We start from the raw sequence: 24,818 nt of genomic DNA on the forward strand, positions 1-24,818 counted from the left end.
GCGCGACACGGTGAGCCTATGAAACGCACCCACCCACTATTATCTTCACTGCGTTTGTTTTGCAGCTCGACGCGAAATAAAATGGAGGTGCGCTAAAGCTTGCAGCCACTGGGGCCGATACGCTCCAAATTGCGCATTTGACAGCGCGACACACTTTGCTGTCAAATCTGACAAGCTTTTTGTACTCGCATGCGTTGCGAAAATGCTCAATTATTCTGCGTCACTTGCGACGTAGGAAAAAGCATCCGGTTGCCACTGTGTTTGGTTGACCAGCCAAATCGTGAGATTGCGGAAAAATATTGACAAGTGAATTTAAAATAGGGCGCTGAATCGCAGTCCAGTTTATATTAACTGATATTTCACATTTGATATTTGTTCTCGGTTGCAATGCATCGCGATTTGTGCAAGGATTCAATGCGGAATCGAAACCCACGCACTGGATGAGAATGGCCCTGTTATAGTTCAGTTGCAAAAGTCTTGGGCCATCACGGATTTCCATTCTTGTAATGACCGTTTTCCCCCATTTATTCTGACATTGTAAAATGACCAAGATAAAGTGCGAGCGTTCTTGCTATTAAATTGATTTCCATTTTGATTTCATCAAAACAAGTTTTTTGCAGCTTTCATTGCAATGTGAGTTTTATGTGTGTGTTTTCAAATCATTGTTTCGCTACAGTTACTGAGCCAAGGCAAAATTGTCACAAGAAATATATATATATATATATATATATAGCTTACCTCCTGAAATGAAGACGTGGAGGAAATGCCTGTCACTAAACGTCACTGGCATTGATAGATAAACAATGTATTTGGTACATTATTTGTAGTACGACTATTTAATTGAAATTGGCACACTTTATTTTTCCTTTGCTTAATGCATTTGCTAGCTCAAATTTGAGGTACCGTTGCTTTATGCTGGCAACGAACTTAACTAAACTTGATTCGCAACAATTTGCTGTTTGGCTGGTAATAAAAAAAAATGGTCGGCAAGAGGCTTCAAACTATTCTCTCCTAGTTGACATTTATGATGAACATCAAACTAAGTGAATTACATGGTGTGTATTTACAACAGCCACAGCTTTGCCTTGTGAAAGTCCACTTATCTTAATGTGAACAAACAACATGCAATGCCACGGATGGGCTAACAAATGTCTTAAGTATGCCTGTGTTTTACTGCCCCCAGGTGGCCAAGGCACTACACCAACAGGAGACGCACATAATGGCAATCCGTCATGATTCACCTGTTGTTGTTTTTTTTAATCATTACTTTTTTGTTGTTTCAAGAGGCTGCAACGGATTCATTTCTATTCATTTCAATGGCGATTTGAAATACAAATGTTTTTGGTCACAGAACAAATTAAAGTCATACTTATGCCATTTGTATTGTTTTCATTAAAAAATACCAATACTTTTGCACATTATCTCTACGGAATAAAATTCCCATTTATTGTTTTCTAATCATATCAATCCCAACAAGTACGACTGCCACATTTTCTAACGTATTGAACTTAGTTAAATTTGGCTAAAACTTTTGTGTGTGTTTCCATCCCCAGCTTGCTGTCCTAGACTTGAATGTGGCAGACGGACAAGGTGGTGGCACCAACAGTAAGCGCTTCCTATGTTCTTGCACGTTTAATCACAACCAAAGCCTGCTGATAAAGCAGGGGCTGTCTTGGAGATAGAGAGGCAGCTGCATGGGCCCCATAATGTGGCACTGTGAAAAATGCAGATCGCCACCACAATTTGTTGCATTGAGGATGTTTTTATTTACTGATTATTAGAATGAGGCTGATGTCTCTCTCGTGTCTGCAGGAAGATACATTCCTCCACATTTACGGAACAAAGATGGTCCTAAAAATGGTGAGGAGCAGCTATTTAGTGCTTCTTCCAACAAAATCTTTTCTATGCATCCTTGAGGCCCACGTGACTCAGAATGCTACATTTTGAAAAGCTGGCTTGCTGCATTCACTCCACTGCTATCTAGGGCTGAACGATTCATCCGGATCCAAGCTTCTTAAGAATAATAATAAAAGAAAAAGGCGTCGTGTGCACATCACGCTGTCATCCGTCGTCCCTGAAGTCCTTGCTTTCCCGGCTGCTCGCGAACGCTCGGCACTAAGCTAATTTGCTCTGTTTCATGTCTGTGGGAACTGCGCGGTGCAAATTCACTCCTCTGTTAATCTTTGTCGCCGTAGCGGCAGAAATGCAACATGGGGAGAAAAAAAAAAAAGCGCCAACGAGGCGTTGCTAAGCGTGCAAGAGAAACTACTACAAATTGCGAATGGGAAATGCAGACTTGGGAAAGACCAGAATAAGCGTTTCGGTGTACAGTACACTTTTCACAGAAATTTTGGCTCGGGCTGTGAACAGAAAATTAGAATTACCATTAATAAGGATCTCAAGATAAAATAAGACCTCAGCCATGACGAGGAGCTTGAGGTCAAAAGTATATTACGTATTTATGACGTCAGCAATGCTATTTGCGTTTGTGCACTAATTTTTAAGATCTACGCAGAAATAAGTAAAACATTGCTCTCTCAATTTAGTCAATTTAGCTTTGCTAAAAGGAAAAAGTTGACTTATTTAGATTGGAAAGAAAAGCAATGAGAAGAAGAAATATAATACGCTGACTTTTTTGTGTTCAAACAGGAAATATTTACCTTTCACATTCAGACATACTTGCATGTGATTTTATTTTATTTATTTATTTATTTTTTTAGCTGCATTATGATCTCAATGTCAGGTCATATCACTAAGCCTTCAGTCACCGTTGGAAAATATGAAAAAAGATATTGACATATAACATTACATTTATGTTTGAAGAAGATGAACATGAGTACAAAATTTTAATTTTTGGGGTTAAAAACACGTTTTTTTGCACACTCTTATTACACATTTCATTTTTCTAAAAAGAAAAAGGACAGCCTCCCTCACACAACCTCTTTAGTGTCCGTGCTTTGTGAGAGTAATAGCTTTAAATGTTCCGGTGGCATTATGTCCATTTCTGTTGTTACGCTACATAGTAAATATTACACTGAAGCTTGAGTTAGAAAAAATAAATAAATAAATTGGGAATCAAAAATCTGTCATAAAAGTGTCATCTTTTCCTAAAATCGTTCAGCCCTACTGCTATCTCGACAAATTGGCCACCTTTCACCTGTGTATTTAGTTGCTTTTAGAACAGGCAAATCCGCTGGTGAACGACTGTCTTCTTATTCTAGGAGGAAATGTGTTTGCTGCCCGGGCAGGCTACACCATCGCACCTGCCGCCGCCTGTAAGAAGCCTTTCCTCTGAACTTGAAATTTGCTCGTCATCACTTACCGAGTTGATGTTCTCGCTCGTTCTCTCTCTCCAGTCGGTTGGGATGGTGGCCGCGGCAACTTTGTCAATGGCTACCATGACAACCGCATGACTGGCGGGAACACTTACAACCGTGGCCCGCCTCGCATGGAGCGGGGCCGAGGGGCCATGGGCGGAGGCGGCTACCGTGGCAACAGAGGTGGCGCCTTCAATCCCATCAACCCCGCTCAGCCGATGAGCTTCGGCTTGTATGAAAACAAAGGTAGCAGTCCTGTTTGGCTGCGTGGAAACGCTGACGTGCTCGGTTGAGGAAACTTGACGCACTTTTTTTTTTTTTCCCCCCCATGTGTTCGATGATGTCAGACACTGGCGGTTGGAACACTGCCAAGGACGCCTACAGCAGCTTTGGAAACAACAGAGGAAAATCTGCTTTCTTCAATGACAGGAGCAATGCAAATCGCGGACGGTGAGATGATAAAGTTGTCGCCCCTTTCCGTGTGAAGAGTAATTACACACATTTTTTTCCCGTTTATCATGTTATCTTTTTATACAATATGGGTTTTTTTCTTTCAAACAAAAGTAATTTGCATGGTCGGAATGCATTAATAGCATTTCTGTTCATTTCAACATGGAAAATGTAGTTTCACAGGACAAATGAAACCAGTACCACTGCAGTTAAAATCCTATGTCGCACATGCTTAAGGTTGCAGATGAGCACTTGTGAGACGAGATCTTTCTTTTTTGGCTTAGGTTCGACCACGGTGGGTACAGTGGTGGCGGTGGCGGTGGAAACAGCCGCTGGGTGGAGGAAGCCTGCAATGAAGGAGACTGGTCCAAACCGACGCCACTCAACGAACGGCTTGAGCAGTAAGTCGAAGTGTTTGTGTAAATAATTCTCTTATGGCTGGTTAGGCATGAGGGAATTATGTATGCTTGTTCAATCTTCCGCAAGTAGTGTTCAGCTGCACCTCATTTTGCCCTCTAGCGAGTTGTTCTCCGCCAGCAACACCGGAATTAATTTCGAGAAGTATGATGACATTCCAGTCGAGGCCACCGGACAGAACTGCCCTCATCACATTGAGAGTGTAAGTCACGATGGGATCCGTTTTTATTCATTTATCCCCTGCCCCCCCCCCCACACCCACCTGACGTTTTGTTTGCAAGTGTGACCAATTGAAATGTCTGTCCTGTCGTGTAGTTCCAGGATATCGACATGGGTGAGATTATCATGGGCAACATTGCGCTGAGCCGCTACACCCGACCGACCCCTGTCCAGAAATATGCCATTCCAATCGTCAAGTCCAAGCGGGACCTGATGGCTTGCGCACAGACAGGTTTGCTAATACTGTCTGAATGGGACGTCTATGTCTTATTATGCAGAACGAAGCTACAGATTGTGCCATGTTTGGTGCGTAGGTTCTGGCAAGACGGCGGCATTCCTGCTGCCAATTCTCAGCCAAATCTATGCCGAGGGACCAGGAGATGCTCTCAATGCTGCTAAAGCCTCTGGGCAGGTATGGAATTTATTTTCACTTCCACCCGACTCCCAAAGATTGCTTTTTTTTTTTTTTTTTTTTTTTTAAACATTTGAGTCGAGAAATTTGAGGACGAGATAATTTTTCCAATTTATTTTTAGATAGTTACAGATGGATGTGATACACAAATTAGAAGCTTGCACCTTTTGTACCCATTGTGAGCAAACCATATTGCACGTGACTGCCAAATTTGTTTTTCTGACCTGGTATGACTTATATTTTCGGTTATTCAAACAAACGGCGCATATTGCCCATGCCTGTTTTATTTTTTATTTATTTACTTTTTGCCTTTTTTTTTTTTGCCAATCTTTGAGAGCCCCTATCCAGCTTGTTTTACATATTTTCCTCCTCCAACACACCTGATTTAAATGCTCAGGATCGTTATCAGACTTCTGTAAAGCTTTTTAATGAGCTGATCTTTTGAATCTGGTGTGTTGAAGAATGGAAACAAGTAAAACGCCTCTCGAGGACCGGTGTTGTGTAACCCTGCTCGAAAACAACTTTTGAGATATGTCAGCGTCGAAATGTTTGAAGTAAAGGTATCACAATTTATTGTTTGTGAATGACGTGACAAACACATGTACAAGGGAAGTGCGTGTCTGGAATTTTCCCCAAAATATTGAGATAAGACCCCAATTTAATTAATTTTTTTCCTGCGAAGAATGTGCTCTGCCATTTTCTTTGACACTGATGTTAATCATCCACCTGTGAGATGATGCATATTGAACATCATATGGTAATTATTCCTCATATCGTAGGAGAATGGAAAATATGGCCGTCGTAAGCAGTATCCCATTTCTCTGGTCCTGGCCCCTACTCGGGAGCTGGCACTCCAGATATATGATGAAGCCCGGAAGGTAGGTTTACAAATAATGACATGATATTTCCATTTTTTCCCCCTTGTGTTCAGTTCATCCAACTCACGTGGTTTTCATCCAACTTCTACCCAGTCACATTAGGTGTGCCCCAGGGGGCTGTCCCGGGGCCCCTTCTTTTGATTATCTCGATTCTTCTGCTTGGCAACAATTTCTGTAAATTGTCCGCCTGTTTTAAGGCACTTTCAGAAACGGTGACGTCCGTGCCCTACTCTGAGGGTGGGTGGGTTCGGAGAGGCAGGGTGCGTCTTGCTCCCATTAATTTTCAAACACAGCCAGCAGTGGTGCACCGTGTCCCCAGTCGGAGCATCAATTGCATGCACTGGCACTGCGTTTTGGTGCGCTCGGAATAACTGAACGGCAATTTGCAAAATGCTCTGAGTTTCCTAACAGTCGGACTGAACCGGTGCACGCTTGGATCTTCATTCCATGGGGAGGAAGCGCCTTCAGCCAAAATGCTCCCACGCTATGGAACTCACTTTCACCAGACCTCGCTTTCTTTGACCACTTCTACGTCTTGACTTAAAACCCACTTGCTGCACCATGTCCTTGATTTCCCTGAAAGGCATTTAGAAATAAAACGCCTTATTTTTGTGTTTTAGTTTTCATACCGGTCCAGAGTGCGTCCCTGCGTTGTGTATGGAGGAGCAGACATTGGCCAGCAGATCCGAGATCTGGAGAGAGGGTGTCACCTCCTGGTGGCCACTCCTGGAAGGCTGGTGGACATGATGGAGAGGGGCAAGATTGGGCTGGACTACTGCAAGTAAGATATGGACCCCGTCACTGTCGTGCTCCACTAGGAAGCTTTTAATTCATGTTTGTTGGTGAGCTGCTTTGGGTTTGTTTCTGTTTCTTGAACTTTTTTATTTATTATTATTTATTTTATATATTTATTTATTTATTTTAAACAAGTTGGTCTTAACATGAATTCATAAATATTTCAAAATCTATGACATATTACCGGAATATTATTTTTGTTAGTATCATATGAAATATTATATTATGAATAATCTGTGTCAAAAAAAAAAGATCTAGAGAAGTTTACTTGCATCTCTCGCTAAAGAATTTAGTAAAAAGTATATTTAAAAAAAAATATTAGTCAACCACACAATGGCCTTTTTGTTTCAAACTTGGATGTTTCATGGTGTCTGCAGATCCCTAAAAATAAGTCTTTCATTTTATTTTCCAAAATTAATGCCTTAATTATCCTTAAACTTCAATTTAATCATGCATCACCCGAATGTCTGAAAAAGGCCACAGACAAGTTAAACGTCACATTTCTCTCGAAATCATTTTAACAAATCAAGATATTTCATACTTTACAAAAATGATCATGAGAGTCTTCAAATATAAAATGGAACCTATCCCAGCTGATTTTGTACTAAAATCAGACGACACCTCCGATTGCCATTTATCGCACCACATTTATAGAAATGTTTCGTTTCGTCACCCACGCCGCCTCAACAGATGTCATTCAAGTAGACAGTGTCTCGATATTTTTCGAGTTAACCGCTCCGAATCCGTTTGGTGCAGGTACCTTGTCCTGGATGAAGCGGATCGGATGCTGGACATGGGCTTTGAACCGCAGATCCGGCGCATCGTCGAACAGGACACCATGCCTCCAAAAGGCACCCGGCAGACCATGATGTTCAGCGCCACCTTTCCCAAAGAGATCCAGGTGCGTCCGTTAAAACCTCTTCCCTGCGCAACTCGTCGCTGCTCTTAATCAGCGTGAACCGAAATCACCGTAACTCTCGCTTGGCCCTGCAGATCCTGGCCAGGGATTTCCTGGATGATTACATCTTCCTGGCCGTCGGGAGAGTGGGCTCCACCTCCGAGAACATCACTCAGAAAGTGGTTTGGGTGGAAGAGAGCGACAAGAGGTCGTTTCTCCTGGACCTGCTCAGCGCCACAGGTGAGACGGTCGGAAACGCACGATCACGATCGGTCTTCCGTCCCGGCCGCAGCGTTCCGCATAAACGCGCGCAAAAACAGACACGCGACGTGGTTCCTGTACTGGTGCGAGGGCAAGTGCGGTAGTTGGTGTTGATGGTTTGGTGTGGTTTTATCCCAAGTCATCCCCAGCGAAGTGCAGGACAATGCTGGAGAGAACATGGAGAAGCCTGGTAAGCTCTACAGCGGAGAAACACGCATCCACTACGATAATATAAATAGATTATTTATTTTTTGTAATGATTTTGAAGTTTGCCTAGCTGCCTGCGATACTCATCTTAGTTTGGTATCTCATCGGTTCCGTGCATCCTGGCATGAGTCGGATCTGTAGTCGATCATGCCGACCGTTTCTTTTTACAAAAGTCATCTGTTTGACATGTTGCTGTCATCGTTATTCTTGCAATTATTTTTGATGGCGTTCTGCTTGTTTTTTTTCATCCATGGGTCCTGCAATGCATGTTTATCGTTTGTCATCACCAGCATAAGCAGCCGAAACAAAGTTGTCACACCATCGTCACTCGTACTATGCAGCTCACCTTGAGTGAAATAGGAGAGTTAATTTCCAATTTTCTTTTGGGCCGGCTAGGCAAGGACTCGCTGACTCTGGTATTTGTGGAGACCAAAAAAGGCGCCGACGCCTTGGAGGACTTCCTGTACCGGGAAGGTTACGCGTGCACCAGCATCCACGGCGACCGCTCCCAGAGGGACCGAGAGGAGGCTCTGAACCAGTTCCGATCTGGAAAATGCCCCATCCTGGTGGCGACGGCTGTCAGTAAAATGTTGAACTTAGCAAAAATGCATCACCGCACGCGTACACGCGCATATGTTTTCGAAGCTTCTGTTGTTTCTCAGGTTGCAGCTCGTGGTCTCGACATCTCCAACGTGAAACACGTTATTAACTTCGACCTGCCGAGTGACATTGAGGAGTACGTCCACCGTATTGGACGCACAGGACGAGTCGGAAATCTGGGTAAGATTATCGTCTCATCGCTGAGTGGCAATTAGTGAGGACTCGGGTTTTAAATCAATGACTCTCAACTGTTGTCACGAGGGCTGGAAATCGATGGGTACCTCACCATTCGATTCCGATGTATCACTACATTGACTTACATTTTATAGTCCATGGAAAACACCGTTACCTTTTTGAATTGCAGCACTGAAGAACAAGGATTACTATTTCGCACAATAATGTATCAATACAAATTTCAAAAAGTGCCAATGGAAGCATATGCTGTAACAAATTTATGTATCCGACTACAAATTATTTACAAATATATATTTAAACTTTAGCGTAACCTGTATTTTAATTCTTGAAAGGCCAACATGCAGCATCTGATTGACTGTAACTTAATGAACGCTGCTTTTATTTAATTGTTTAACACACAGCTTAGTCTCAGCACAGACTTTTGCCTGATGTACAAACAAACGCATGTGCTATTTATGTGGACAGTGGAATGGAGTTGTTTTTATTTATTTATTTATTTTTATTTCAACTTTAAATCTCTTAATACCTCGATGCAGAATCTTTGATACGACGAAAGATGTATTGAAAAAAAAAAAAGATTATCGTTCGCACTCCCAGTTGTCACTGCTTTTTAAAATTTCTTTTTAGTTTTTATTTTATTTATTTATTTTTTTACCAAGCCGCCGACCCACTTTTACTGAAGTGAAGAACAACAAACAACACGAATTGCTCAAAAATTACCTTTGAAAACATTTGCAAAAAATAGCTATGACCATTGCACAAAATATGGCCTCAAAGGTTCTCTCATTTTGGGGCTGATCTCTTCCTCTTTGGAAATTAAAAATGTTATTTGATCAAATTTTAGTCAAGTCCAACCTGCAATACAGTTTGAACAATTCACTCGTTCGTTCATCCTCAGTTTATTTCGTCTATCACTTATCTACATCAACATTTGATAACTCTAAAGGAATCCAATAAAAAGCATCAAGTACGGCATAAACGGATAATGGCATCTTTTTGACGCAAGCTTGCTTCTCACCATCTTTTTTTCCATCAGGACTGGCCACATCGTTCTTCAACGACAAAAACGGGAACATCACGAAAGACCTGCTGGACATCCTGGTGGAAGCCAAACAGGAAGTTCCTTCATGGCTCGAGAGCTTGGCTTATGAGCACCAGCATAAGAGCAGCAACCGCGGACGCTCTAAGAGGTCCACAAACACACAATTTCCCCTCTGATTGATTAAGAATTCAGTGCAGACGTTGCCAGTCAGTCCCAAGAATCCACTCATGCTTTTTGTGGACTTCTCGCAGGTTCGCCGGTGGTTTTGGAGCACGCGACTATCGTCAGACGGCCGCTGGAGGCAACGCCGGAGGCTTTGGGGGGCGCGGCGTTCGGAACCAAGTGGCACATGGAGGAGCGCGTGGCTTTGCAGGAGGTGCGGCTTGTGATTTATTTATTTATTTTTTTTCTCTGAAAAGCGTCAACATTGCTTCTGTATATTTGCCACAGGTGGCTTTGGAACCTTCTACACAAGCGACGGCTACGGCGGCAACTACTCGCACTCTCAAGTTGACTGGTGGGGGAACTAGATTATTAATTCTCTCTCTCTGTCTCACACACACACACACACATACACACACATATTTTGTCCCCTCCCCACACAGCCGTCTTCCTTTCTCAACTCTGTTGTCTTCACCCCATCTGCCGCCCTAGTCGACATTTAGAACCTATGTGCATGCGATTCTAAATGTACTCATTATACAGCCCCCCCCCTTCCCTACGACATCCCTGGACAGTTTAATCTCAATTTAAAAGCTCACAACAGACTACATGGCAAAGGGATTCTTCCATTTTGGTTATTTTAGAACATTCCCGCCGCAGGGATGCTTTCTTTGTGTCACTTTCCATATTTGAATTTTCGCTTCATCCTGTTTTTTTTTTTGTTTTGTTTTTTTCTGCCTTCGCTCAGTCGCACAGGCTTCCAGCGAGCAACTCCCCACCCACGTGTCATCTTTGTTTAATGCATGTCCACTGTACGAGGAAAAAACAAACAGACAAAAAAAAAAAAGCAGCACTGAGACATGAAACAAATTCACACATAGGAACTGGTTGAGGCTTCTGTCTGGAAGAGAGGCCACAAATATTGCTCTTAATGTTTTTTTTTTAACCTTTACTTTTAATTGAAGTGCAGATGTCTTGGAAAGATGTCTGAGAAGGCCCATGAAATTTCGGGCTGGGAATTTGCTAGCCCATCACTTGAAATGTCAGCTAACAGAATCATAGGACTTGTGCTTTACGTTGCAAAAATAACAAAGATCATTTTGTTTCTGTACTGTGCCTTCAAGAATTCAAGCATTGGCTTTTCTTATTTCTGTTCTGTGAAAAAAAAAAAACATATTTAATGTCACGTATGGGTTTGTTATCTTGATTTCTCTTTGGAAGGAAACAAGCTAGACTTGAACTAAATCAAACCTTGGCAAAACAAAACCAAACTAAACTTTGTAAAACTGCCATGAGGAAAGTCAAAACGCCATTCCTCGTGATCTGATCCGGTTCTTAAAAGCATAAAACCTCTCCCAGTAAGGCTTTGTGCTTCTAGAAATCGCACGTCAGTCCTGCAGCTCTGCTTTGAGCTTGAAGTCAAGAAGTTCCTCGCATAGTTGCCCAAAGTTGGTATTTCAGTAACCGGGCCACTGAGGCAGAATCGGACGAAGCAGCGCAGCAAACATAAACCCATCAAACTTTGAGGAGGTTTTTTTTCTTTCTTTTCTATTCTTAAATCAAATGCTGACCTTGCTGCCTCTGTATTGTTAATAAGTTCCATCCATCAGTGCCCGTGTCTGTTGTGCCAACTCTTGGCGTCGCTATGCTGCTGGGAACCTGACTCCGCCTCCACCCACAAACTTTGAAGCCCTTTTTGGCCAAAAGCGTCTTTCAAGGGGAAACGCAACTAAAAAAAAAACGACTCAGAGATCCAAAATTCCCTGCTCACTCTATCCTGGAGAGTCATATGAAGAGTTTTCTCTTAAAATAAAAAAAAAAGAAGAAACTAACCCATCATTCCAGTATTGCTTTGAGTGTTTTTGGATAAGTTGCGGTCGGGGATGAATGCATACATCGGGCCCAAAATGTTTCCCAGCAGGGCAGCCGAGGCTCGGAGGGGGAGCAAGACAAACGAGGAGGAATCGATGGTTTACTTTTAAAGGTTTGAGATCGGCCCGGTCTGTTTCTCCAAACCAATACGATGATAATGACGATAATGAAAATGGGTCACGCGGTTGAGTTGACCCCGCTTGACAACGAGGACTTGCCACATTTGCGCGTGGCCCTGCTGTGGAACCAGGCCGTGTTTCACAAAACAACTCCATCTTGCATTCGGAGCGTAACGGCAAAAAAAAAAAAAATAATCAAGGTGGGGATTTATTTGATTTACATGGAAATCTTCAAGGAATTCACGTGTAGATAGCATGTAAATAGTTGAAAAATTGTCGAGCGGAAACGCGCTTGGTCGCTCAGTGTGCTGGGATCGACGTCGTCCAGAGCGCCGAGTTCAGTGGGCGATTTGATTCCGATCGATTTTTCTCCAAATTGCCCATGCAAGCAAAGCTCTGGGCGCCGACAATTGGACATATGCAAGTGTTGTTGTTTTTTTTGGTCAAGCAATTTAGACGGCTCAAAATAAGTGTTGCAATTCTATAGCAGGGTTTTAGTTATTTTTTTTAACCCCCCTTTGTGTGTGTGTGTTTTGTTTTTGCTTTGGATCCGCGTTACACTGGGAGCTAGTGTTCAGTTGTGTAGTTTGTTGGGAGGTCACATTCAACGTAGTAGAAAGTCCCTAAAAGCAGCATTTTGTTTCCGTGTTGCGGGAGAGCTCATGCACGTCATCCGATGAAGTGTAGCCAGATGAGGTTTGCGAGGTTGTGCTCTACGGCAGATGAATTCGGTCGGGGTGTGTGTGTGTGTGTGTGTGTTTTGTTTTTTTTCTGGGCTGAATTTCAGTCCTTGTGGTTGACATGGAGTAGGCTTTCGACCGGAGGGGCTGTCGTGTGAGTGATGCACACGAGTAGACGGTAGGCTTGCAAATGACAATCGGTTAAGGACTTCATTGCCGTTTCATCAATCATGCCCCCCCACCCCCTCCCTCCCCACAACCGAAAGGTTTTGGTGACGCCGCAACTTGTCTGTTGGCTGTCAGTCACCGTGCCACAAACCCCGCCCACTCACGATGAACTCCCATTGTTCATTCAATAGCCACTTTTTTTTTTTTTTTTGCGTTTTGCGTGCACTTTGCTGTCACCAACACTGACACGCTTGGTGCCTTGAAATTTTTCCTTCCCGACTGAAGTGTGTGTTGGGGCTGGGTGTCCTCAGACACACACACTTGTACCTTCTTGATCACTTTAGCTGCTCGTAAATGTCGAAAACCTTGTATAACCTGACATTGTTTATTCCCGGCAGGTTAGCCCGCTGATTTTTTTTTTTTAGCATTTAGCTCAAAGCATCGATTGCACAGTTTCTAGCACGGCTGTGGGTTTATTTTCCGCTTTTCCGGGTCTGTCGTTGCCATCTGGTGGTGAAGATTGATAAGTCACACATAGCCTCCATAGCGAATCGTTTTACCTTTTGATGCCTTAAATTCAAGACGGACAGTCCGAATAAAAGTGATCTCGGTGACACTTGACGCGGTGTTACCGTGCGGTCGTTGGAATCGAATGCACCACCGTGGCAGAGAATTCAGCGCTTCTGTGATAACGGAACAAATTCTCCAGACCGAGAGGCGTTTGCGTCGGGGAACAATTTACTGGTGCTATGCTCCCTTTGCTGCGGCCTGCAGGCCTTCCGTTTGTAGAAAGACTGAAAAATCCCACTAAGTTTTTACAAAGTTCTTCAAAAGTCTTCTGTAGCACAGGTCCTCCAACGCCTTGAGGAGTGTTTGTCGTTGCCAAAAGAAGGACTCCTCCGTAGTGATAGAAGAAATGCATGTGCGTGTGTTTGCGTGTGCGTGTGTGGAAAAGGATGTTACAGATGTGACTCACTGTTTGCGGGCACCGGTTTGTGTTGTAGTTCAGAACAACGGCAAGATCCAGCTGTTTGCACCCAAAGTTCTTGAGTCTACTTTCGCTAGTTTGTGTAATTTATCAAACATTTTTGAGAAATATTTATTTTTATAAGCCTAGTGCAAATGTTTAAAAAAAGAAAATAGTAAAAAAAAAAAAAAAGTGACTTGACCAAAAGACAGTGAACAAAAACACTGGCACATGAATGTTGAATGTCATTGGTATGAGTGAAAATTTCTATTTTCCTGGGGTAGTGTGAGCTTTTTAATAACGGCGTAATAACGTTTCTCTGAGTATGTCACAAGCTGTCATGGCACACTTTTACGTAATAATTAGACCTCAAACAGCATCAGCAGTCACGGGCTTTTACGGCAGATGTGACGTATGGAGAGAAACCGATTACCTTGAAAGTCTCATTGGACTCAGTATCAGATCCACCGACAGGTTCCGATGCCAATCGCGATGATGGTAATACTACAACATGAACAGCCATTTTCAATTGGCCCCAAAAAAAAAACAAAATTATAATTTGCGACAATTCCACACAATATGCCAAGGTTTGGATTAAATTGTAAGAATAAAAAAAAACGTTTTGTAAAAAAATAAATAAAAAAAAAACAAACAAACATGCAGTACAAACATGTCCAGATTCGCTCCAAGTCCGTTTTGTTGTTGTTCTTTTGTTTTGACACTTTTCCTTCCTGTTGATACCCTTTGTGTGATTGTCTATCAAAGTGGGGATGTTTAAAGTCTGTAACACAGAAGTAACTGTGATTCTATTGCTGTTGTTGTGATCTGCATATTTTCAGGCACAGCGTGCTCATGCGCTCACCGCTGAGCGTCCGGCCAGTCAGGAAATGGGCGATCCGTGTGCGCTAACTTGATTTTCTCGTTTGCCGTTTTACCGTCGTAGCTCCCTTCGGTGGCACATCAACGATATGCAGCCTTTTATATTCCAAATTTTGCAAATAGAAGTTTATGGCCCCTTTTTTAAGTTGTTTGTTAAAGGCAATCTGTGGAAGAAAAACAATACCTACAAGTACAATACGCAGACTGAGGTGAGAAAAGTTTTGGTTTTATTTCACAAGATGATTTAAAAAAAAAAAAAACGTAATACTCCCAGTGCATGAAGCCTGATGTTGTCTCCATCATTGACTGGCCAGACAGTTCAGCGTGGACACACGGCACCACAAGCCTGCTAGTTAGTATTTGCTTTATGTATTAGTTTAGCAGTTGTGCACGAAGAGGAGCACTACACTAAAGAAAAACAATATTGTGCATCCATTGTGATTTTACCACAATTAAAGGTTTGGATTTGCAAAATGAACCTGCTTCCGTTCCTTCTTGGCTGCGTGCACGCTTCGAAAAAGCTATTCATGGTTATGCAGTTGCAGCAGTTAAAAAAAAAAAAAAAAAAGCATCTTTGACGTCTTAAGCCGTCAATGGCAGTAAATGAGTTAAAGGAGAAATGAAGTGAAACATTTTCTGTTTGTTTTCTGACTTTGGTCATGTGATGTTTGCAAGATGAGCTGTGATTGGTCGTTACCCGAGTCTTGAGGAACTGAAGGCATTTTTGAAGGAAAAAAAAACTTGGCGTATTAAAGATGGCGGCAAAGGAGTGAACGAGATTGTTTGCTGGAATGTCTTATTTTGTGGATCTTATCAATGACGTTATCGATCAGCAAATTATGACATTACAACCCATCGATCTTTAGCGTAAAATGCAACATTTCTGCTGATCCCATCTGTGTAATTTCTACCTAGACAAAATTCAAATTCCTTTTTTTGTCAACTATTTTTCAATTACTTCTGACAGAATTTCATCCCTTCAGCATCCACACAACTCTCAACAAGAATTTCTTTAAACCCATCTTTATTTATAGAGCACTCTAAATATGGCCATTTTTAGGGGAAACAAGTACACACCCAAAAAATAATAAATAAAAATAATCCTCCCTGAGCCATCACCTTATCGTGTTCCCTTTCCCGGCCAGACGCGGTTCACGAGGACCCGCCTTTGGAGCTGGTGGCCTGGCTGGATTAGGCACTAGATTATCGCTTGGGAATCCCGTGAAGGGTAATACGGGAGTATAAGGAATACTCTGTCCCCGTATGAGCAGTGTCAGAGTGTGGTCCGCAGCGCTGAGAGTCTTTCGGTTTGTAACGGTGGTTGGACTCCACCGTGACAGAAAGGACAGAATTTCCAGGGGCGGCAGAGGTGTTGTAGCGCATCTCTGCTTTTTGCAGATGATGTGTTTCTGTTGGCCCACTCAAGATGCGATCTTCAACTGGAACTGGAGCATTTTCATGGGAATCACCACTTCCCAATCTTGAGACTACGCTCCTCAGTCGGAAAAAGGCCGAGTGCCCTCTCTGAGTCAGGGATGCGATCTTGCTCCGGATGTTGAAGTTCAAGTGAGGACATTCCTGAGAGACTGCCTCCTGGCTGGCCTGTGAACGCCTACGCATCCGCCCAATCCCGGAAGGTACGGATAAAGCAGCTGGGGAGAGGGAAGTCTTAGTTTCCCTGCTCAAGATGCGACCCCACCCCGGCGAAGCGATGGATGAGGAACGAATACAAAAGACCAGTTGATCAAGGGCAAAAATCACACCTTTTGTTCATGTCAACCTGAGATTAAGTGTGTTCAAGTTTACGTCACAGTGAGGCATCGCCCCTGCTTGTTGGTCCAGTAAGACTGTACCGCACAGACGATACAACTGAAGGGCAAAGATGAGTTGCCTATTGGTTAGTATCTTCCGACGTGCTTCGGCCCTTTGGTGTGTCCGACCAAAAGTCTGGGTGGTCCTGGTACCATTTGACTAAAAACAAACATACACGACAAAGACGGGAATTAATATTCTAGCTCAAATATCGTGTTCTTGGCCTGTGTGTGTGCGCCTGTGGTACCAGTCTGCTTGATTCCTTCAGGCCAGGAGACGTTGGCCTTCCAGCCCAGCTGCTGCAGCTTCTCACTTTTGATGGGGTAGCAGATGTCGACCGCTGGCCTGCAGAGGATTGCCTGTGACTTCATGCCTTTTTGAACGTTCGCATAATACGACATTGACGGTTTAGATCAGCGGTTCTCAACTACTGTCACACTCGGACCAACGTTTTCGCTAAAGTCGCGACCGGGCCGATTGTGGAAAAAAAAAAAAAAAAAAGACCCACTAGTTGAGAATCAATGTGATCTGGCCTCACCTGTCTGGCACAAACTCGAGCCAGTCTTTCAGCTCGGCATCTGGAACGTTTTGTACCTTAAACACACACACACACACACCACCGGATATATTTCATTGCTTACGTCACAGGCTATTTGTGGTATCCATGACAACCTACCATCTTTACAAGTTCCCTGGCCAGTTGCACGATGGCTATCTCACTGTTTGACCCGATGTTATAGACTTCTCCTACATTCCCTTTCTCCAGAAGCACCAGGAAGGCGCTGACCGCGTCGTCGATGAACAGGAAATGGCGAGATTTGGGGAGGGTTCCATGAATTGGACTGTGGCAGAGAGAGGAGACCAACACTAAATCAGGATGCTGCCCGGTGTGACCTTTCCAAATAAAACCCCTACCATTTCTTGCGCATTTGCAAGAGGGTGACAAACTTGGGGATGACCTGTGAGTATAAGAACAGCAATATATTATATATTTGTCGAGTGCAAGATTAAAAAAAAAACAAAATTGGAGCCCGTTACTCAGTACCTTCTCAATGTGTTGCTGGGGACCATAGACATTGTTGCTCCTTGTGATAATGACAGGAAGCTGAAGAGCGCAAAACAAAGTTAGAATGCCTTTAAATACCATTGTGTCCAAGTTCTACTTCTATGTACCTTATACTTTTCCCAGTACAACCTGACCAGGCGCTCCGCAGCTGCCTTTGACGTAGAATATGGGTTGGAAGGTCTCATAGGGCTGTTCTCATCAAACAACTGCAAAACACAAAAAACTTGAATCCACTCAATTCGACACCTTCCATGTGCCATAACTTACGGTGGATATAAAAAGTTTACACACCCCTGCTCAAATGACTGTTTGTTGCTCTTTTTCTAACTGGGAATGTGGCTGTGTTCAGGTTTATAATGAACTAATCACAACAGACATCAAGAGGAGTGCCTATGATTAAATCCCAAGAAAATTCAGCCCCAGTTCCAGCTGAAGAAAATCATGGATATTCCTTTTTTTCTTGGTCTCATTTTCATTTCAGATAAACTTGGCTTTTTAAAAGGTGTTTGATGATGTTTTATAAGCCAGTAAAATATCTGCTGAGATAAACAAACAAAGGAATGAATATATAAATCCTCCAAACCTCATCTAAACTAGATCCGTACACTTCATCGGTGCTGACGTAGATGAAGCGCTGAAGCCTGTGGCGAGTCTGACTGGCAGCCGCCAACAAAACTCTGGTTCCATAGATGTTCACATGCTGGAAAATGGCTGGGTTTTGGAAGGATGAATCTAAGGGGAAACCCAACGAGTGATTTTTTTTTTTTTAAGTAATTGCAGTAAACAGTGTTGTGGCTGCCAAAATCTGGGTCGCTGCTCACCAACGTGCGTTTTGGCTGCCAAGTGGAAGATGACATCGACATTTACTGTGTTAAAGATGTGGTTAACCAGCTGGCTGTTACATATATCCCCCTGCGTGTTACACAAACACACAATTACATATCATAATAATATGGCATCAAGTTAATCAGGTATTCATCCAGAACCCCCCCCCCCAAAAAACAACTTAATATTACCTTGATAAAAGTGTAATTTACTGTGTTTTGAATGCTCTCCAGGCTTCTCGGGCTGCAGCAGTAATCTAGCTGTAAAGAAATCCATTTTCCATCACGTTTGAAGCAACTACAAATTTGTCCCTGTATTAATACATTCATTTACTTTATTGACAGCAATTCAAATACACAATGAAAGCTTACATTGTCTAAATTATAAATTTTCCATTCGGGATGCTTTTGAACCAGGGAACGCACAAGGTGAGAGCCACTGTTTGGACAGAAGAAAAATTTAACGTGACTGCGTAAACGAACATTTGAAAAAAATAACACGAACAATATAATATTTGCAATATGACTTATGTAACGTGAACTCACATAAATCCTGATCCACCAGTTACCAAAACAGTTCTGATGGAGTCCATCAGTCCATTCACAGATAGTCTCCTACGCAAATTTTTAATCGACTGACAAGACTGTCTTCGGTTGTCACTTTTAACTTGGTAATCTCGGAAGAACGTTCCCATTGATGACACGACATGATTATACAGGTAAGCGCGACACTTTGCGATTGTTTACGGTAGTGTTGACACGTTGAAACTGGGTGGTGTTTTTACGTGGTCCAATTCGGCCACAGTCGTCTGTGATTGGCTGAAAATGTGTAGTCTTGGAAGAAGGTTGTTGTGATTGGGTGGATTCTAAATCAATCAATTTAGTAATAGTAGCGATTGGACAAAGTGATGGTGCAAAGCTCACTAAATACAAGTCGCTTCCGATGTTTAATGTCAAAATAAACGTTGATTTAATGACAACGGAAAAAGTGTGATATCGCCAACGTGAAATCATGTATAAACATTTTGCTCAGGTGTCATGTCTCTTGTCATTTTATCACTTTCCACTCCACGAAAATCCTAAATTGAGTTTTTTTTTTGTCTTTTGAGGTAAAATTCTAGATGGACTTCCGCTTTGTATACGTCCGCGAAAGTAGCTTGATGCAAAAAGGATGTCTCCTGGTTTCGTGGCTCAATGAAGTGATGAGCTAACATTTATTGGCTTAAAACGCAAAAAGATTAGTGCCTGTAAAATGTCGTGTTTATTAACCGCACTCACAGCTGCAGCACTCTTCTCTGCGCAGGCTTTTGGGAAAACTGTAACGGGACTTTTTAGTACCCAAGTAGCGAGAGAGCATCAAGGCCAATTCATCACAAATTTCATGTATCAAGGTACAGTAATTCCGTTTATTTTTTTTTTGTCATTCCTACGTAATGTTATTATCATGATTGTCTTGATCTTTATCCCTTAATCCTGCAATGTCTTTCTAAAGTGGAGTCTAATAATGGCAGTTTTTCAAAAGCTATGTTCAGATGTTGGAAAGGAAGTCACCTTTCAAGGTTTCTCTTGTCCTGTTTGACAATCTGGAAAGGTGCTGATGGTTTGTTGGTCTGTCAAGTGGACAACCCTTCACTCGCCGCAGAGAAGGAATCCCGACTGCTGTTGTATCCAAATGTGGACGAGGACTGGGATAACCTCAGCTGCTCTGAAAGGCTCACCAGTGCCCAGTTCATCAGTAAGAAGTTTGCTCTCAGGGCAAAAACTAGGACCAATCAATATCCATATCGATCTTTATTCATGCCCACTTCAACCTCAGAAAACAATCGCCACAATAATTTGGATTTTTATATCTCCCTGTAGACGTTTACTTGAGAGAGAAAGCTTATGACCAATCACCAAAATGAATGTGCACATCCCTACCTATGTATGCCACATTAAGCTCTGAAAACATCAAAAAGATGAGCCCAATATATTTTTTTCCTCTAAAGGGACGCTTGGATAGGCTGAACATCGGCACTTATTCATTTGTACTAAAAGTGACCCCCCCCCCCTCCAGAAAAAAAAGACTGTTGTGATTTAAGGGCTTTTTGGTGATGAGATTTAAGACAGATTGGTACACCCTCTTTTGGAGCTCAATTTATTTTTCTGTCTCAGCTGTCTACGTCACTGCCTAGTTTGCTAGGTTTGTTGTTTGAAAAATCAAATAGGATATAAATGAATTTTGGTGGTGAATGATTGCAGTTTTCTGACACTTAGCTTTTTTTTTTTTTTTACACATGCCTTTAGCATTTTAGACTATCGCCAAGGGCTCGATTGATGACACCAGATATACACTCCCTTGTGCACTTTTACATGAGTTTTTTTCCTCCTCTTCAGTTCCTCTAAGTCAAAAAGAACACAACCAGACTATTCCTCGGCAGTCGCCCCCGACAGTGTGGAACGCTTTCTATGCGGATCGATACACATGTCAGGTAAATAATGAACAATTTCCCTCGCCACGTGACGATCAACCTTGATACCAATATGGGGTGGCGGAATGGTTAAGATCCGAATCGCTGGAATAGCCAGTTGTACTAGCACAGTGTGAAAGTTTGATGATCTCTTATTTACAGGATACCGTGATTCCTTCTCATGGTGATCTCCGGTTTACTGTTCTGCTGCTTAATGCCGATTCTGCAGGAAATCCCCTGGAGCATTTCAGCGCCGAGGAGGCAGGTCAGACACTCCTTTGTTCTGTCAAGTTCTGAAGCTTGGCTGATGTGCGTATTACAAGAGAAATGAAATAAATACTAAATGCTTCCACTTCTTTACTGTTGTTTTTTTTGGCTCTCCTGCAGGTCTCCACACGTTTTACTTCCTCTTGCTCCTGGCATACTTTGTCGCTTCTTGTATCTACATTAAGCCACTGTACCAAGCCCTGAGGAAAGGTGGTCCCATGCACATGGTCCTGAAGGTGCTGACCACAAGTCTGGCCTTGCAGGGATGCTCTGCACTTTGCAATTACGTTCACATGTCCAGGTAAGAGACGATATCAACTAGGCTAATCCAAACGAAGCAGATTCATCTGGTGAATGGGTATTCGAACCATGCAAAAATGACATGACATTTCATATTGCAAGATTAGCATTTACTTTAAAAAAAAGTTGAGTTTTGATGGTCTGCTGGAAATGTCTGGCGACTGGGATGGGTGGAGGCTTATTCTGTGTCTGGTGGTTAACAATTCATACAAATTTCAATGTGCAAGTATGCTTCCGCAATACAAATGTCATTTATCTTACAGTTTTTAACTTAAACAGGCGTGGCAACCAGGTAAACGAAAGTTTAAATCTGTTCTTCATAATAAGCACAATTTCTAAACAAATGAAGGACTTCTGAAGCCAGTGCTGAACAAAAGATGATCTCTCGACCTAAAGAAGCGTTCAGAGTTCACCTTTGTGATTATATTGCCGAGCATCAGAGGCTAGGCTCGCCAAACTGACCTGGAAGTGCATAAACACACATTTAAAATCAAAAAAGTTTTCCCTCCCTTGCAAAAAAACTTTGTGTTATCTCACAATCTTTGCGAGTGACCGCTATTTCCATAAGATTTCAATAAACTTGCAAAGCTATCCTGAAATATTGTTGACATAAATCCCACTTAATCTTGTGCCCTGTAGGTACTCCCGAGACGGTGTTGGGATTCCACTGATGGGCCGCCTGGCAGAGTGTATGTCATCACTCCTTTTTCTTGAGGAACTTCCTCAATAAAATCTCGCACCCAATTTGTAAGCTCACCCACCAAGTGACTTCTTTGTCTTGTCCCTTTGCAGTCTGGGCTATGGCAGCTCAAGTTTCAATGCTGTACACGTTACTGAGCCTGTGTGTGAGCTGGAGCCTGAGTCGAGGCCGGAAACCTCAGTCCCGACCTCTGCAGTGGGAACAATCGCCGGCGTCGACGGCCGTGGCCGTCTGCGGGGTCGTGGTGCAGGTACGCCCGCTTTTGTCCGCTCCCCTGATGCGGAGATACTGATGGTAGGGCTGGGCGATAAACCGAAAATTTACCGTTACCGAAATGTATTACAATGACCGACATCATTTTGCCCATGTCGGTAAATTCGGTGTCTAAAAAAAAAAAAAAAGAAAAAGTAGTTTTTTCTGTCTGCGGCGATGCTCATGCCCCTTTAAGACGGCTACAGCGCGTGTCGTCACGTGACTCCACCCTTCTGAACAAGAATGTAAACAAGACGGGTTCGTGGCTGGCCATTCAAATTCAGAAGTGCCTGACACGGCTGAAGACGAAGTAACGTTAGTTGAAATTGTTCCTGTCGCGCTTGTCCCGAAAATAAAGTGGACATCTGTCGTTTGGAAATGTTTTGGGTTCCATAAAGACGATGTTTGAGCAAAACAATATTTTTCACTGAAAGTAATGTGTACCAGTTGATCAATAAAAAACAGCTAATATGCATTTCCTGTATTTTTTTTTTATTTTGGTCCTCCGGGGGAATTTATCGTGCATTTATCGGTATCGAGGTAAAATTGCCCAATTTACCGCAATATTGATTTTAGGTCATATCGCCCAGCCCGAACTGATGGTGTCACTTGCAGGCTGCGCTTGCGCTGTGGGAACGGTGTTCTTCGTCCGAGCGCCAACATCACAGCCAGCAGTCGCTGGCGGGCGTTCTCCTCATCGGCCTCAGGGTGACGCTGGCCCTTCTGCTGGCCTCCGTTCTCTACCAGATCATCTCCACCGAGAGGAGCACGTTGAAAAGAGACTTCTACCTCTGCTTTGCCAAGGTGACCTGTACTCGCGTGCTACTTGCCGCTGCCGCTGCTGCTGCTATCCCGGCGGCTCCTCACACTCTCGCTTTCTCCGCAGGGATGCTTCCTGTGGTTCCTCTGCCAACCTGTCCTCGTCCTCGCGTCTGTCATTTTCAACGAGCACCAGAGGGAGAGGGTCTGTATTATTAGCAAATGTAGCAAAAGTAATCACGCTCTGTAGAAGGAGCGTGCAGGGGGTGGGGCCAATGGGGCGGGGTTTTGCATCCACAATGCAGCCCCCTGGTTGTGTTTACGGGCATGTGGGAGGGGCATCAGTTTGTGAAAACTCACCAACCAGACCAGGGTTTCAAATTTGGGTTTTAAATTGTGGTAAGGGTTTCAAACTAGGGTTTTAAATCAAGGGTTTAGGGCAGGTGTGGGCAGACTACGGCCTAGGGGCCACATGCGGGCCCGTTAATGGTTTTAATCCGGCCCGCCGAACTTGAAAAAAAAAATTAGATGAATAAGTACTTGGGTAATATACACACACCTTAAAAAAAAACTTAATTCCATCATTACTTAAACCCACTGATCATTTGTGGCAAAAAACAACAAGGAACAATCAAACACTTTTTTTTGTGTTTTTATGTTTTGCGCAGGTGGTCACCATTGGTGTGTTTTTGTGTCAGTCCATCTCCCTGGTGATCCTCTACCAGCTTTTTCTGTCTCGTTCTCTCTACTGGGAGGTGTCCTCGCTCTCCTCCGTATCGCTGCCGCTCACAATGTCCAGGAACAACCAGAGGGGGCGCTACTGAGTACCTGCCCTGGCTTTTCCACCGGATCACCGGACGAAGAGGACGTGGCGCCGTAGGGGCCGCTCGCTCGACCTTTGCTGTTTTTTGGGACACGCATCAGTCTGCTAGCAGGGAAACAAAGGCGGCACCGCAAGCGAAGGGCCATCGGGCATTTGGGAGGACAAAAACAGAAAACAGAAGGTCTCCTTGAGCTCTGTTTGTTTTTTGTTTTGACATATATAGAAGATGTTCGATACATCGCTGGGACTATTAGTGGAATTAATTTTGTTTTTTAAGTAGGTGATGTGGGATGAAGGTTTATAAGAAAGTCATTTTGGATATGAGCATACAAAAATGTGAATTTAATTGCTCGTAATCTAGTCCCTCCAAAAGTATTGGGACAACAAGGTAACTTCCTTTGATGTGTTGAACAAATAAGAATTGAGCATATTTTTGTTGGAAGCCACCTAATTTTCAAGAGCCGGAACAAGTGGCTGACGGATGTTTGTAGTTGCTCAGGGTTTGCTTTTTAGATTGGTCGCGTAAACAGTCGATAGTTGTTTTTGCCTTCGGGTTTAATCTGTGAGAACTACTTGATGCAGTTAATGCAAGTGAGGGTTATGCCACCAAATGTTTCATTTTATTCACTTTAAGTGACTATGTCTGTTCAAAATATGTTTGCTCACTTGAAAAGCAGTTGCAGGCTGTTCAACACACTAGATGTCAAAATAAAAGCGGACGACAAAAACACACGAATTGAAGTAGGAGTTGCGGCAATACTTTTGGAGGGGAGTGTATAGCAACTATTAACCTCAAACCTTGGAAGTGCGTTGAGCTATTTAAAGTTTTGGAATGCATGACATTCAAATATCTCCACCTCATTTCAGACCTGATGCTTGAAAAAAAAATGTTTCTGTTAAAGATTGTTGTGTTTATGTACAGTTCAATAAAAATGGTAAACTTGAGCGTTTCACTTTCAGGGTTACAAAAAGTGCACATCCCCTTAAATCTTAAAGCTGACCACACCCCCCTCTGCTCCCACAAAAA

The 24,818-nt window shown here is 43.0% G+C and overlaps 3 protein-coding genes across 6 annotated transcripts in view; 2 read left to right on the forward strand and 1 right to left on the reverse strand.

Moving 5' to 3' along the window:
• LOC148339557 (putative ATP-dependent RNA helicase an3) overlaps positions 1–17,917 on the forward strand; it is an 18,600-nt gene extending 683 nt beyond the window's left edge. The window contains exons 2-21 of one of the 4 annotated variants that reach the window (XM_088290791.1): positions 1,554–1,605; positions 1,813–1,860; positions 3,222–3,275; positions 3,357–3,563; positions 3,665–3,767; positions 4,052–4,168; positions 4,287–4,386; positions 4,500–4,635; positions 4,718–4,815; positions 5,595–5,693; positions 6,314–6,474; positions 7,245–7,389; positions 7,482–7,626; positions 7,787–7,837; positions 8,251–8,432; positions 8,517–8,634; positions 9,686–9,839; positions 9,943–10,067; positions 10,142–10,208; positions 17,117–17,917. In XM_088290791.1, the coding sequence (XP_088146917.1) occupies positions 1,554–1,605; positions 1,813–1,860; positions 3,222–3,275; positions 3,357–3,563; positions 3,665–3,767; positions 4,052–4,168; positions 4,287–4,386; positions 4,500–4,635; positions 4,718–4,815; positions 5,595–5,693; positions 6,314–6,474; positions 7,245–7,389; positions 7,482–7,626; positions 7,787–7,837; positions 8,251–8,432; positions 8,517–8,634; positions 9,686–9,839; positions 9,943–10,067; positions 10,142–10,208; position 17,117 (2,163 nt within the window). In that variant the 3' untranslated portion in view covers positions 17,118–17,917. Of the gene's footprint in view, positions 1–1,553; positions 1,606–1,812; positions 1,861–3,221; positions 3,276–3,356; positions 3,564–3,664; positions 3,768–4,051; positions 4,169–4,286; positions 4,387–4,499; positions 4,636–4,717; positions 4,816–5,594; positions 5,694–6,313; positions 6,475–7,244; positions 7,390–7,481; positions 7,627–7,786; positions 7,838–8,250; positions 8,433–8,516; positions 8,635–9,685; positions 9,840–9,942; positions 10,068–10,141; positions 15,017–17,116 lie in introns of those variants that run through there. The other 3 variants (XM_088290790.1, XM_088290792.1, XM_088290793.1) reach the window with 3 other exon arrangements.
• tgds (TDP-glucose 4,6-dehydratase) lies at positions 14,787–18,971 on the reverse strand. The gene is made up of 12 exons (XM_088290796.1): positions 18,787–18,971; positions 18,613–18,679; positions 18,433–18,501; positions 18,238–18,328; positions 18,000–18,148; positions 17,524–17,622; positions 17,396–17,455; positions 17,266–17,309; positions 17,027–17,192; positions 16,889–16,944; positions 16,598–16,695; positions 14,787–16,509 (listed from the first exon to the last, which is right to left on the reverse strand). Exons 1-12 carry the CDS (start codon positions 18,933–18,935, stop codon positions 16,430–16,432), a joined length of 1,128 nt encoding a protein of 375 aa, XP_088146922.1. The 5' UTR covers positions 18,936–18,971; the 3' UTR covers positions 14,787–16,429.
• A 425-nt stretch (positions 18,972–19,396) lies between these two features.
• gpr180 (G protein-coupled receptor 180) lies at positions 19,397–24,736 on the forward strand. The gene is made up of 10 exons (XM_088290795.1): positions 19,397–19,631; positions 19,832–19,975; positions 20,617–20,711; positions 20,853–20,955; positions 21,078–21,258; positions 21,897–21,946; positions 22,050–22,207; positions 22,825–23,013; positions 23,096–23,173; positions 23,637–24,736. The coding sequence occupies exons 1-10, from the start codon at positions 19,493–19,495 to the stop codon at positions 23,790–23,792; spliced, it is 1,293 nt and encodes a 430-aa protein (XP_088146921.1). The 5' UTR covers positions 19,397–19,492; the 3' UTR covers positions 23,793–24,736.
• The last annotated feature ends 82 nt before the right edge of the window (positions 24,737–24,818 follow it).

Source organism: Idiotropiscis lumnitzeri, chromosome 3 (assembly GCF_059441095.1).
Source record: "Idiotropiscis lumnitzeri isolate Australia: NSW breed Sydney's pygmy pipehorse chromosome 3, RoL_Ilum_1.0, whole genome shotgun sequence".
NCBI classification, from domain to species: Eukaryota; Metazoa; Chordata; class Actinopteri; order Syngnathiformes; family Syngnathidae; genus Idiotropiscis; species Idiotropiscis lumnitzeri.